Source organism: Blastomyces dermatitidis, assembly GCF_000003525.1.
Source record: "Blastomyces dermatitidis ER-3 genomic scaffold supercont1.1, whole genome shotgun sequence".
In the NCBI taxonomy this organism is placed as follows: Eukaryota; Fungi; Ascomycota; class Eurotiomycetes; order Onygenales; family Ajellomycetaceae; genus Blastomyces; species Blastomyces dermatitidis.
The window spans coordinates 7519959-7534886 of record NW_025544774.1 but is presented as its reverse complement, the minus strand read 5'-3'; the positions used below and the strand labels follow the sequence as shown (position 1 = coordinate 7534886).

Here is a 14928-nt window from a genome sequence, read left to right as displayed (position 1 = left end):
AATGATCAAGAACATATAAGAAGATAAAGAGAGTGTATGAGAAGATGAAGAAGATGTGTCATTCATAATAGTATGTTCTGATAATTATTAGAAGATAAACAAGTTCTGATCATGTACATTTCATAACATGTTACACTTACTGCTAATAAACTGCCTGATATGAGCACTACAATAATGCTTATTATAAGAACAGAGAGTCATTATCAGAAACATGTACAATGTAATAGAGAGACAGATGAAAAGAGTTGAATAGAAGAAGAAGTAGAAATCTTGAATGAGATGATAATATTCAATGATGAAGATGATGATTGAAGAATGAGAAAAGTTAGTACATAAGTAATATAATATAGTGAAAGTTTCTTTGTGAGAGTGTATATAAGATGCTAGTCAAATCAGAAATAGGTCACATGATTATGAAACACTAGTAGTGAGCTAATCTGCATGAAGCTAGAGTGTATAATATGATCATATGAGTGTGACTGAATCTGATAAGAGAGAATGTGATTCAGAAGAACATATGATCATCAGATAATAACATGATCACTTCTGAACTACTAGTATATGCATATGAGTGTAAAGAGGCCATAGCATACGCTAATTAATTTAGTGTATAAGATTACAATATAAGAAGCCGGTATACGCCTGTAATCATACACTGGCTTAAGCAACCTTTGAATCACAAAGAGAAAGAAAGTTAAGAAGAAGAGTTCATTTAAGAAGTACTCTGAGACTGAGAATACAGAGACTAGAGTCTTGAAAAAACAGATAATAAGTATTAAGTCAGTTAATGACTATGATATTAAGATTTTAACTCTTTATATTGAAAATGAGACTCTGTACAAGAAGAATAAAGCTCTGAAGATTAAATTCAGAACTATTACAAGTCTTCTTCAGATCACTTAAACTATTCTTGAGAATAATATATGAGTTAGCAGAACAGAGCAGAATATTTTTTGTTTTTTTTCTTACTTAGTTAGCTGGTGCTTTTGCACTGAAAAATGAATCTCTATATGTTTTTACAGTTCTATCCCTTCTATTATTATTAATAATAAGCTGTAAAATCAATCTTGCAGGGCCTTCTGTTTTGAGCTTAGCTCTGCAATGTCTTTACACACAGAGGCTTGTGTGCATTAAGATATTTTTTCCTGTACACCTAGAGCACATACATACCAGCAGTATGTTCAATAATCTCATATACATCACACTGTGATGCTACATGTTTTCATGATTGAGACTCAGCAGCCTCAACCACCCCTTGTTCCCATTCATTGACACTTTTTATGTGACTCAAGCCTTCTTCAACCCCCAAAGCACCCACTTGAGCTATATATGTACAGCCTTTTTCCCGCTTTCTCTTTTGTTTTGGCCATGCAGTCGGTCAGTCAGGGTGGTGTGGAGGATTTGCACGCACGTGCAGCAGCTCGGATACCTGAAAATTTGCCTTTCTCTAATGCCTGAATGGTCAATTGAACTCATCCTTCTTGATAGAAGGCCTGTCTTTTCTTGTTGACATTTTGAAGGTTCAATTGATGAATGCATTGTGTGGTGGAGTGAGTAGGTGGTTTGTACGAATAGGTGGTGGATTACGTTAGTTAACTAAGCTCCAGACGCAGGTTTGGTTTGGGACACTTAAAAATGGGCTACGAAAACAAACCACAATAGTTGCACTCTATTTCACACTAATTTCCTGAGCTGTATGAGGTTTTACAGAGGCAGTTTCGCTCATCTGCGGCGTTGGGCGCTCTTTGGAATCGATCAAAGATAAGTTTAACGCAAACGATTGCGCCCATTTACGCTGTTTGCCCTATCAACGGTCGTTTGAAGGAAAAAGGGGCAAGTGGTTGGATAGTCCTGCTCTGTGGAACATGATCTGCCAAGGCCACCGTCCCCACAACCGATGAGTTAAAATCGTTGATCCTCCACAGTCAATCGCGAATGGCGCCAGGTTGCTGCGCTAATCGTTTTGGGCTCTCTCCCCCCCCATATGTCTGCGTTGGGGTTCCGCTACCGAGACGCATTCTCAAGTTCAATCTCACGCAAGGAAGTACCCGAAACCCCGAAGCTACCTACCTGCCCAATGACAAGGGTTGGGATTCCAGCACTCAACAATCCCATACCTGGCGGGGAAGGCTCAAATTTCCCTACCGTCATGGAAGCTTATTAGATTTCATGACCTGAAATTTACGCAGTAAACGCATCCTAATTCAACCAGTGGAACCCAAAGTTTGGCGGCTTTCAGATGTGGAAAAGTTCCGCTGCGGCTCCAGCACCTTATTTCAACATCACGAGGTATCAATGCCCGATCCATGTCACTGACTACCTCACCGGGGAGGAGGACAGTTTCCGTTGAAAACATTGAACCCCAGGCGTTTTTAGCCGTGAGGGATATGAGCAAGGATCATTTCAATGTGTAATACAAACCTTAAGACAATACATGGTTATGAGCGATTAGTCTATGTTGCACAGTGCTGTGCAGAGCACGCGCATCCAGCGGGGCACAAACTCACAGTCGTAGCCAATGATGGCACTTCCGCATACTGGATCAGCATAACAGATCCTAGGTCTCAGATATGTCGCCGGTCAGATCGGCGGATCGTTACTCCAAACAGGATACAGCTTCCAGAGCCACAGCTTCAGGGGACTCGCTAGACAGTAGAGATCTCTGCCATTTTTTGCCTCTTCCACCATACCAAACTTTCTTCAGGAGGGCAGTGTAAGATTTCCAGCCCTGGAGTCAGTATGAACCAGGTGACCTGACTTCCCGAGCAGCCAGATTTTCTAACACGTTTTCCCGAGATGCCCAGGTACTTCGGTACAGCTCATATTGAAGTTAAATATGCTAATATCCTGCCATATATATAGCACATCCTCAAGCCCTCTATTTTCATATGACTTTCGACGTACACGCACACTCCTCTCTCCGTATGCGTTTGGGCTGTATAGGTAGAAACATAACCCAGGGCAATGACCGAGTTGCACATGCACTCTGATGGGAAGCGGTGAGCCACACTCTTTACTTGAACAAAATATGAATATGAATAACACGGGCTAAATTGCTTAATTAACAGGTCTAGCTCTTCCCCAGAACAGTACAGTCCACAGCGCTACTTCATCCCTCCGACAATGACTAGCGAAAAGCTCGATAATGGCGAGCTGGGCCTCAATTATGTCCAGAAACCCAAACGTGGACGCCCACTGGCTGTTCTGTGTGCCGTTCTTTTTATGACTTGTTGCTTCCTGCAAACCGCCGTGTTTGTAGCCAGTTGTGAGCTTGCTCTTACGTCCTTATTTGTATGATTATTCTAATGCGACATGCTTAGGGTGGAATTTGAGCAAATCTGACTCGGAAAAGCATCCCGCCATATCTGAAGCAAATGGTGTGTTTGTTTGAAAAAGATTTTCGTTCATCCGGGCTAACTCGGGATTTATAGAACGCTTTCCGAAGATGGCTCGCTATCATTCGCCGGAGAAAGATTTATGTCTATCTCCGGAATGCATTCATGCATCATCGGCTTTTCTCTACAACATGCACCCCCATCCCGAGGCCATCGAGCCATGTACGAATTTCGATGAGCTTGTTTGCGGTGGATTTTATGAGAACGATATTCCATCTGACGAAAGCTCCATTTCTACACTGGCGCAAGTAGACGACCGTGTCCAAACAACTCTACGCCACATTTTGGAAGCTCCTCCCACTGAGAGTAATGATGAAAATTTCATAATGCTCAAGACAGCTTACGATGCTTGTATGAACAAAACAGCCCTTGAGGAGATTGGGGCAGCGCCGTTACAGAAGCTAGTTGACAGAGTCAACCTCGACGGTGGAAACCAAAATATTTTCACCGATACCGTCCTCGCTCTAATTGATATAGGCGTCAATTATCCTATTAGTTTATACATTGATGTGCGTATTTCCTCATTGGCTTTCTCTTTTTGACCTGGATCTGACATCTATAGGCTGATGAAACAAATCCCGATGCGGTTATTATATATTTATCGTTTACCACGCCCGTTGGGTTACCGTCCCCTACAAATTACAATAACACGAAGATCGTTAATCTGTACAAAGAAGTTATGGAACAGCTATTTGATCATTTCGGGGTCTCTGACGCGGCTTCTGTCATAGACTTCGAGAAGAAACTCGCCGAATTACAAGCTTCCAGTGAGAATACCTTAGAGAAATATCCACTCTTTGATGCTCAGGTTCTCTTGCCACAAGTATCCCTCCAGCGAATCATCTCTGCCAAGGCACCTAAGGGATATAAAGCTAAGCAAATTGGGGTTTTGGGGGTGGATACTGTGAAAGCACTATCCAAGCTCCTCGCTAAGACTTCAAATCCCGTCCTCGAATCGTTCCTGAAATGGAAGGTGATCCAAAGGTATTCTAGTGATATTGAAGATCCGATTATCTCTCTTTACCGCCGATTCAACAGAATTCTTGCTGGCCGAGACCCTGACTCTTTCACAGAGCGATGGGAGATGTGCATTCCCACCGTAAATTCTGGCCTAGGCTGGATCCTAAGCAAGGTTTTTATTGAAAAAGCGTTTTCCGAGGAATCAAAGAAATTTGGCGACCAAATTATTTTGAACATCAAGGATGTATTCGTGGAGACTCTTAAAGATACCATGTGGCTATCTGAGAAGGTCAGAAATGTGGCAATCAAAAAAGTTGAAAATATTGTTCAGAAAATCGGCTATTCGACCAAAAGTCCAGATGTCCGCAGCGCAGAAGCATTGAAAGAGTGGTATAGAGGTCTCACGATCACGAGCGCATTTTTCCAGAATCGGGTCAATGTCCAAAAGTTCCTCTCCAACAGAGAATGGGCCAAGCTGGGGAAGCCAACTGATCGGGATGAATGGCTAATGACCATGACAACTGTTAATGCATACTACGATCCACCAGGCAACGAGATCGTTTTCCCCGCTGGTATTATGCAAAACCCACTATTCTATAATCCATCAGTACCTAAATACCTTACTTATGGTGCTTTTGGTGCGGTGGGAGGCCACGAGCTTACGCATGGTAGGCCAATCACCCGGAAACTTCCGTCCATTACGATGAATTGACCTATTGTTCTAATATCGTTCGAATGATTAAGCTTTCGACGATAAAGGCAGAAACTTTAACGAGTATGGAAATAAAACAAATTGGTGGGACGAGAAGACAGAGAAAGAATTTGCAAATCGTGCTGAATGCTTCATCAAGCAATATTCCAATTTCACCGTTCCCGGCCCAAACGGGAAGGCATTGCATGTCAAGGGCGAAAAGACCCTGGGTGAAAACATTGCGGATGCAGGGGGCTTGAAAGCCGCCTACCGTGCATGGAAAAAACGCGAGGCTGTCTCCCCTTCCCCTTCCCTCCCAGGGCTTGGCAATTACACAAATGAGCAACTCTTTTTCTTGTCCTTTGGCACGTTCTGGTGTGCGAAGTCGACGCCGGAGCGGACAGCAATTCGGATAGAGACGGATGAACATTCGCCCCCATCTGCTAGGATATTGGTACGTTTACATCGATATAATACGTCCATTCCCCTCCCAGGGTCCCCCCCTCTGGCATTCTCCTCGTTGGAACTGCCAAACGTACAACTCAAACAGTTGACCCTATCTCCACGTACCCACCTTTCCATCCGCACCATTGTCCAAACACGTTATGCTATGTAGATAACAAGAGGCTAATGCACTGACTTCTCACGCGATCGTGGTCCTTGTAGGGAACCGTGGCGAATTCTCCCCATTTCAGAGCCGCGTTCAACTGCCCGGTTAAGGAGCCGACGTGCAACCTATGGTAATTTTTGTTTATCTGCTTTATATTTTGACTTGAAAGAGTTAAATCGGTATAATCTTCACTTCATACGGTATTTGCTCTCCCTGTCCCTCTTTCATCATGTGGATGTAAAGCCATGGCGTGTTTCTCAAGTCTACTCGAACCGACTTGGTCTGACGATGGTATATCGGGCATTTTATAATCATAGATACGTACGCGTATATATCGATGCTCCTGAGAGCCTAATAATGATCTTCTAAATATCTTTTTTTAGATTGATTTGGTGAATAAGTGATGTCATATTCATTCGTTCATCCCGTAAACTATTCTAATCTTTCGTTGCATATATTCTGTTTGATTTTTATCCCATTTTATCTTTCGTCAGAAGGGGGAAACTGAAACTTTAGACGGGAAAATTGAAGGTAAGGAGGTCAAGTTTACTTCAAGGTTTCCCGGAATAGATAAACCAACGTGCAACATACACAAGGAAAGCGAAGCCACAGCCCCTTTTAAACTCCCTCCTATGTTTTAATTCCCCTTCCATTTTCCCCTCATCATCCGTAACAAACCAAATCCCATAAAATGCAAGTACCAGCTTAAGATTGACTACTGGGTACTACTGCTTCTGTGCACCCTTTTACAGGGCAAAAAAGGGGTTGCCTTATGACTTACTTAAATCAACCCCCTGCTCCGCCTCCGCATTGCCATACGCCTTCAACCGAATGGCCTGGGTAGCAATGAATCCAGTCGTATCAGTCGGCTGGAAATCCTCCAGCGAATCCATACTGCTCTGCTCAGGGCTATACAATTTGCTCGTCTGCGAGCTGCGGCCGAGAACGCTGGTGAGGCCCTTGTAGCAGCGCAGACGGACCTGGCCGTTAACATCGTCCTGGCTGGCTATGATGCTCTTCTCGATGAATTTCCGTTCGGGGGAGAAGTAGAGGCCGTTGTAAAGGAGTTTAGACCAGGTGATAGTTACGAATTGATCGCGGAGAAGGCGGACTTCGCGGTCTAGGACGAGTCCTTCTAGATCGAGATGGGCGAGGCGGAGGATGGTCATGGCGGGAGAGTCACTGCGATTTGGTTAGTCAGGAATTATTTCCCCGAGTGGGCGAGGGGGCAAGGGTGAATTACTAGCAGCCGCGCTGGACAGAAAGAGTTAGTAATTTTCTTGGTGGGATGGATTTTTATGAGACTAGCTTACAGATTTGAGGCCAATGTAACGGTTCTCGACGATGTCAATGCGTCCGATACCTAGGGACATTGTTTCATTAGTTCCCACGTCTTTTTCCTGTATGGCTTTTGCTGCCCAATGAGGTCGCAGGCTTACCATGCTTGCGGCCAAGCTCGTTGAGTGCGGTGAAGATCTCGATGGAATCCGTGATCTTTTTACCCCCAAGGGTCAGCACACTCGGAATACCCTTCTCGAAGGCAAGAGTGAAATCCTCTGGGGCGTCGGGAGCATTGCGGGGGTCATCAGTCAATTTCCACATGTCATCTGGGGGCGTGACGTCGGCATCCTCAAGGATACCTGCTTCGTAGGAGCAGTGCGCAAAGCTACGTTGGACAACATCAGTATAGGCGGCCAAGAGACCGGTTGGTATACCGCTAGAAAGGGTGGTGAGAATACTTACTTCTCATCCATAGACCTAGTTGCCACAACATATGTAAGCATCGATGTCGTAAAAAATAAGGGCAATGTCAGACGTTCAATTGAAATATACGCACCATGGCTTAGTCTTTGTAGATGTAACGGGGATGTTGTGTTGCTCAGCATATTCGAGCAGGTCATTGCGGCCGGCGAATCGGTTGTAGAATTCAGGGAGACGCCACGGTGCGATAACTTGGATGGATGGCTATTGTGATTGTAAAACAATGAAAAAAGTCGGGTGAGCTGATCTGGCCACGCAAATTGTGTAAGACCTGGCCATGCGTACCTGGATAGCATAGAAAGCAAGCTCGAATCGGACTTGGTCGTTGCTATTGCTCAATGAGCTTCCGTTAAAACAAGATGTAGCGGGACAGTTATCCTTACCCCTTGCCGGTGCAACCTACGACATCAATTGTTAGCATGGGACTTCTTCCTGGCAGATAGCCCAACATATCAGACTTTACATATGCGGCGTACCGTGACTGACAGCGATACAACCCTCCTCCTTTGCGCAGCGCATCATCGCACGCGCAATTACAGGGCGAGCACTTTATATACATGAGCATTGGAGCTAAATGGAGTAGGTGAAAGGGCTCGCATACAGACTCGTTCTAAATAAGCGGTCAGTGGGCGGTCAACAAGAGGAAATACCACCGGGATTGAAATTGTAGCTTACCCAAGGAGATATCTGTCCTCCCATATAGCCTACATGCGCATTGTTAACATCACTTGGGTCCCTGAATGCGCTTCTGGTATACGGAAACCCAGCCAATAGAGGGGTAAAATCAGAATCAAAGATCCATGAGCTGCTGTTGACTCACGTTGCACTGAATGGCGCGATAGCATAGATCTTCAACAAACTCGCGCTTCAGATCCGAAACAACCAGCTTCAGCGCACCAATCGATAGAGCCTTGCGCTCAGCTTCTTTGAAGTCCTCTGCCTGGCCGACATCTGCGAGGAAGCAGACAACGTCATACCCTCGCTCGATGAGCCACGCAAGGATGCAGCTGGTGTCAAGGCCACCGGAGTATGCCAGACAGACCCTATCTTTAGCAGGCATGATTATTTGCGTGTGGAACGGTGCGGTCTCAGGGCGTTGAGGGATATGGATGGTTGTTGTTGCGGAATGAGAAAGAGAAAAAAGAAATCGTGACCGATAAAATGACTCCACCAGACAACCCCATACCGGAAGAACGTAGGGTTATTACACGACCGGATTATGGTTGTTCCACCATTTCAATCAGCGACACGGTCGCCGAGCCGTAAATGGTAGTTAAAATATCTTAACGCACACGAGCCTCTGTGTACAAAGACATTGCAGAGCTAAGCTTAAAACAGAAGACTCTGCAAGATTGATTTTACAGCTTATTAATAGAAGAGATAGAACTGTAACTATAGTAAAAACATATTAGTAAAGTAAAATAAGATTAACTTAAAAATAAGTTGAATAATAATATAGATAATTAATAAAAGACTGAAGAGAGATCTACAGAACTGAGAGATAAATTAATTATTAAAAATAATAACTGCAGCTGTTTTCTTAATTAAGTTAAGAATAAAGTTAATAAGAGATATTCTCTACAATATTTAATAATATAGTAAACTCTTTGAATAATAGTTTTCTTTTTACAGACTACTGTCAATAAAAATGTATTAGAACTATAAATCTCACAGTGATAAAACTTAATCTCAGATAATATATCTGTTTTAATAGACTATTCACAGGCTTAAAAAACTACTATTAATTGTATGAAGTGTTAATATATCTAGAATAATAGAGAGAGTTCAGACTCATTTATTATAGAATCTATAACTATAGAAGAATTTAATTTTACTATATATATTTAGTTACAGTTCTACACAGTATAAACAGATAATCAGTGATAGAAAAGATATAATAAGAGAAGATTATAATATCTAAGTTCTCTGAGTGTGATATTGTAGACAGACAGCTGTAGAAGTAGTAGAATACTATAAAGAAATAAATTAATTAAGAGACTAGTTTTATAAGCAGTGAATACAGACTTTTAATATATTATTTATTTTTAAGAATCTATGAGAGATAATTAATCAGATGTATTATCTATTCAAAAATCTATACAGAGTACAGAGTAGATAGTTAATAAGATATATAATCTATTATTTAAGAATTTATACAGAGTAGATAATATAATAGTACAATGTCACAGAATTATACTTCACTTAATTTTACATTAATCAGTGAGCTGTATTCATATCAAGAACTTTAAAAAGAAAATTCTTCACTTTTAATAACTAGAGTTTTCATTATATATTTACTTTGCTTCACTCCGTAAATTATTATTAACTGTTACAGCCGTTGCATTAGCGATCTCAATAGATCACGTGACTCATCACTATATTATGTTCTTGTAAATAGATTTATCAATACAATCTTTAACTATTCTACAGATTATAGTCTGAATAGCATATTTTTCTTTTTAGAACATTGTATTAATATTTTTAACACAGATAGTTTATCTTTTTTAAAAAGACTCTTACTCTTTATTAGAGATATTTCATTTTCTCTGAATCTACTGATCAGTAGTTTTATACACTTTATATTTTTAAAAAAGTGCATTTTTCATTGTAAAGAATATTACTTTTTTTTTCTATATTTAGAAGAAGCAGAGTTATCTTAATATAAGTAATATATCTGTTACTTTAGAGTTCAGCTCAAGACTTAGAATCACATGCTTTACTAGATAACTCATTAATAGAATAATTACTTATTATAAAAAGACTTCTGACTTACAAGATAAGACTGAGATCAGTTTTTATCAGAGTATGAAATTTAATAATGAGATAATAAAAAAACTTCAGAATAAAGAAAAGTAGAGTTAATATTTATCTACAGAATCTATTCATTTCAACTTATTAAATTCTTCACTATTTCTTATTCTTAGAATACTGACTTTTAATAATGATCTGAATTAATCTATCTATTACACTGCAGATAATCTTATAAATCTTATACAGATAATACTATAAGAATTAAATAGTTATAACTGAAATCACTTAATATCTCACTACATCTATCTCTGTATAAAGAGATACTATGAGAAATGAGTTGTAGAAATATTAGAAGAAAGTTAAATATACACTAGATATTAAATCAGCAATTATATTTAATAACTCTAATTATAAAGTCTGATATATTAATATATTAACTGATACAGAAGTTATTGATAAAACTGATATTTTATTAAGAATTTAACAAGAATGCTCTTTTACATATTATATTAATTCTGTGAAGTGAAAGATCTGTTTCAAGTCTCTATATAGATGTATACTGTCAAGTCTTGTTAAAAATGTTTGAATTACTATTAAAATCTTAGAAGCTTATAATACTGCAGCTCTGTGAAACAAGATTAATATTGAATATATAATATCACTAACTGAAGAACAAGTTAATATCTTTAAGAAATTGATAAAATTATAAGTTAAGAATAGTGATTATCTTACTTTTCAGAGATATTTTCACTATCTTATTATCTATTATAAGAAGCTCTGTCAGAGTATTGAAGATATATATTATAATCTTTTTCTTAACAATCTACAAGATTATCAAAGACTGTTTATTAAGATACATTTAAATGAGTTTTTCTTCACTGATCAGAGACTTATTATCAATATTAATATTAATAATTTAATGAAGTAACTGATCAATTGTACATTTAAGAAGATTATTATTGAGTGAAAAAAGCAGTCTCAGACTGATTCTGAGACTGTGAAAAAGAATAAGACTAAGAATAAAAATAAGAATAAAAGCATAACTGTATAAAAGTACACTCACTGTAGAAGATATAAATATACTGTTAACAAATATTTTATCTTACACTCTGATAAAAAGAAAAAGAAGATGGATAAGAAGAATGATAATAAGAAGAAAGAGAAGAAGAATGACTTGATAAGTTCTTAATCAGCAGTAAATACAGTATTTATAAAGATTGAGTTCTATTTCTCTTTCACAGTTACTAGAAAATCATTCTCTAGATCTTGATATTTGAATACATGTGTAAGCCTGAATATAATAAGTGAGCTTTATTTCTTTTTAAATATTAAATCTTTTAATAATAACATCTCTGTCAATTCTGTGACTGAGAGAACTGAGTTTGTCAAGAAGATTGAAACTGTCATCTTAAAGATTGAGAATAATAATGTTAACTTACAGAATATTTACTATATTTCTAATATTACAGTTAATCTACTCTCATTTATAAAGCTTGAAGATCAGAGATTTCAATTTATATTATCTTTCACTATTCTCTTATTTTTCATTTGCAGAGCTCTGAATGATGTTATTTTTCATACAGTTTAAACTGCTTAGAACAACATATATAAGATTGATAAGTGAGAGCTCAATGAGAATCTCAATTATCTGAACAAGGTAGTCAAGTATATTGTAATGATATCTGATAAGTATGATTTTAACTGAAAAGTTGATTTTTCTGTGACTGCTGCTACTACTGCAGCCCCGGTGGCCGAATGGTTAATGCGGCCACCTGGTAGCGCCTTGGCGTGGGAAACCAAGGCGCGTGGGTTCGAAACCCGCAGGGGATACATTAAATCCGGAACTCAAGCACCTCAGGTTCCTAATAAATACAGAGGTGTACAAATCGCTCCAATGAATCGCTCTATGTTCCTGGGCTGGGAAGTTATTATCGCATGTATCTAATTGTCACTCCTTTGTATTTCCTATGTTCTTGTTATCTTGGCGTGGTCTCAACACCTGTATTTCCTCCTGTATAACCAACACTTAGCCTGTATTTAACATCACGCAAGGACTCATCATAAGCTCCGCTTGCATATGAGTATAATGGAAGAATAATAATAATAATAATAATAAAGCTACTACTGTTAATAATGTTAATTCTGTGAATATGAAAACACAGATATTAAAGATATTAAAGACTCTTTTAAATTAATACTATAATCTCAGTTATATTGACACTGATGCTATAATTGCTATAATCAAGAATTCTCATACTGAAGTCATAATTAAAGATTCTAAGACTAAGTTCTTTTACAAGAAATGTGTTAAGACAGATATGATATGAGATTATTCAAAAACACTGATATCTAGATCTATTTAACTTATTGAGAAGATTTATATTAATCTTATAGATAATGAATATATATTAAAAAATCTCTCTGATCATCTCTTAGAGTCTCATCAGAGAATTAAATACTTAATACTTATTATCTGTGATATAACTCATTACTAGACTGACCGTGTGACTGTGTCTGAGACCAGGACCAGATTTTTTAATAGTTTCATTATCAATTCAACTGATCTCATTACACAGTTTTAACATTAGATAGTAGTCTTATACTGTCTCAGTGAGACTTACTGTCTACTCTTATCACATTTTTCAAATGAGACCATGATTTTCACTTCTCAATTTAAATTATTTTTATTGCTTTAAATGACTTTAAATCTCATTTGAGTAGACTGGCCGCCGGGACCATGAATTTCACATTTGATCTCATTTGGTCTGGTCTCATACATTTCTTGGCGTGAGTCCCACCAGGATCAAGCCTCAAAAAAATCTGAAAATGGACCATTTCTGAGAGAAATGGCGTGAAAAATGACCAGATTTAATTCAAGAACAGTGAAATGAGAGTAATTTTCCAGGATAAACTGTGAAAGATGATCATTCTTTCAAAATCAGAATGAGACTGAGACTGAAGATCAAAATCAGTCTCATTCAGTTCATTCAGTGATTACTTATATAATCAGAATTTGATAACAATTATTGATAATACTTATGAAACAACTAAATACATTCTTGTGTAAGTTTATTCTTCACTTTCTCATGAAAACTACACTTCTCTGATATACTGTGATCAGAGGTATTAAACTGTCTGATAATTCCATGTTTTATAATCATGAGTTTCTTGATTGTTTCTTCTTATAATTGTCTCTGATGATAGTGATAAATATCTCAACTTGAGTTAAACTTTCACTTCATTTTCATCTCTGTCAATGAAATTATCAGAATATCATGCATCATCAGTGCAACAGTTGAATATGTACTCTTAACAATTTTTCATAACTCTAGAATTGATTTGATGTGTAAATTCATCAGATTATCTTAAAGATAGTGATCAAATTCAGTTTTATAAGTATGTAGTTTTATCTGATTTTCAGTTGTAATCAATGTATGCAAGTTCTGTTTCAAAGTTAGTATTATAGTTCTATGTGATATGAAGCATTATCAAAGATCATTACTTACTAGAGAATTGTATTTCACTGTCTTCACATCTTGAACATCTGCTCATTCAAATCTCTGATAGTTAGCATTGTAGTAGTCTCAGACTAATTTAATATATAAGTCTCATTTCTTCTCTATTCAATCTTGAGAAGTGTAGATATTAACTTGACAGAAGAGATCTAGTAGAGCTGCTATAGCATAGTACTCTGCAAAAGATTGTTCTATTTTGCTGTAGTAATATGTCAGTTTATTTCTTACAGCAATAATAGCCTGTGCTATAGCATCATCTCAGACTGAATTTCTTTTTGAGTGATTCAACTGCTTCTCAAGATGAGTAAATAAACTGTTATACATTCATCAGACTGACTGCAGCATTGATGTACAAGTGATTGAGACTGTCTTTATTATCTTATAAAACTGAAATAGTAAATCAATTACATATTTCAACTGAGTTTACTTCATATCAGAAAGTTTTAATATCTGAATCTTTTTCTGATCAGAGTGTTACACTCAATGATCAATTGTCTGATATAATTGAAGAGTCTGAACAGTTATCTCATATGTTGAACTTTACTGTGTTCTAACATTCTGTATCATATTCAGTGATGTGACTGATTTGTTTATTTATTGAATATTATGAAATCATTGTTGTTGTTTAGAAGAGATACAAATTATATTAGCAATGTTTCAAATCTATAATATTTAAATTATTAGTCAATCTATTCAAAATTAACAGTAGTGTTATCAAAAAGCATTATCAAAAAGCAATATTAAAAAGTGTTATCAAAAAACATTATCTTTTGTAAAGTGAATGTAAAAGTTACTTGAGTAATCACTTTCATCTCATTCTCATTCCAAGAATCAGTCATCTCATTATTCTTTGTCTTGATATTAAGATTCTTTATCAGTGTTTGCATCACAAGTTGAACCACATGAGCAATGCAGAAGATATGACCTTATTTATCATTTCAGAAATGCAAAGTCAATTTTTGCTCTAAGCTCTTCATCATAGTATAGTTATTCACAGCATTGTCAGTTATAATTGTAAGAAGACTGAGACTAATATCTTAATAGTCATTTTTAATCACAGTCATTAATACCTCTGTCATATAATCCTCAGTATGACTACTGATCAATGATTCAAATTCAATTAATGTCTCTTGATAAGTTCAATTCTCATCAATGTAATAACATATAACTCTTATAAATGTAAGATTGTTTGTACTAGTTCATATATTCACTGTGAGAGATACTTTTCAATGATTCTTCAACTCT

At 37.5% G+C, this 14928-nt stretch overlaps 3 protein-coding genes and 1 pseudogene across 4 annotated transcripts; 3 read left to right on the top strand and 1 right to left on the bottom strand.

Moving 5' to 3' along the window:
• Positions 1-1984: 1984 nt before the first annotated feature.
• BDCG_01046 (uncharacterized protein) lies at positions 1985-2164 on the top strand (the record flags this gene model as incomplete). Its single annotated transcript, XM_045416555.1, has 1 exon — positions 1985-2164. One exon carries the CDS (start codon positions 1985-1987, stop codon positions 2162-2164), a length of 180 nt encoding a protein of 59 aa, XP_045272257.1.
• An 800-nt stretch (positions 2165-2964) lies between these two features.
• BDCG_01045 (peptidase family M13 protein) lies at positions 2965-5790 on the top strand (the record flags this gene model as incomplete). The annotated part of the gene is made up of 7 exons (XM_045416554.1): positions 2965-2999; positions 3069-3265; positions 3321-3377; positions 3432-3904; positions 3958-5023; positions 5100-5500; positions 5713-5790. 7 exons carry the CDS (start codon positions 2965-2967, stop codon positions 5788-5790), a joined length of 2307 nt encoding a protein of 768 aa, XP_045272256.1.
• A 148-nt stretch (positions 5791-5938) lies between these two features.
• Positions 5939-8778, bottom strand: BDCG_01044 (argininosuccinate synthase). The gene is made up of 12 exons (XM_045416553.1): positions 8238-8778; positions 8093-8121; positions 8019-8027; positions 7894-7964; positions 7801-7816; positions 7703-7745; positions 7494-7621; positions 7400-7414; positions 7096-7322; positions 6970-7019; positions 6900-6910; positions 5939-6838 (listed from the first exon to the last, which is right to left on the bottom strand). Exons 1-12 carry the CDS (start codon positions 8475-8477, stop codon positions 6427-6429), a joined length of 1251 nt encoding a protein of 416 aa, XP_045272255.1. The 5' UTR covers positions 8478-8778; the 3' UTR covers positions 5939-6426.
• A 3131-nt stretch (positions 8779-11909) lies between these two features.
• Positions 11910-11998, top strand: BDCG_16263 (annotated as a pseudogene). The gene has a single exon. The product of its transcript is annotated as a tRNA-OTHER (tRNA).
• Positions 11999-14928: the final 2930 nt, after the last annotated feature.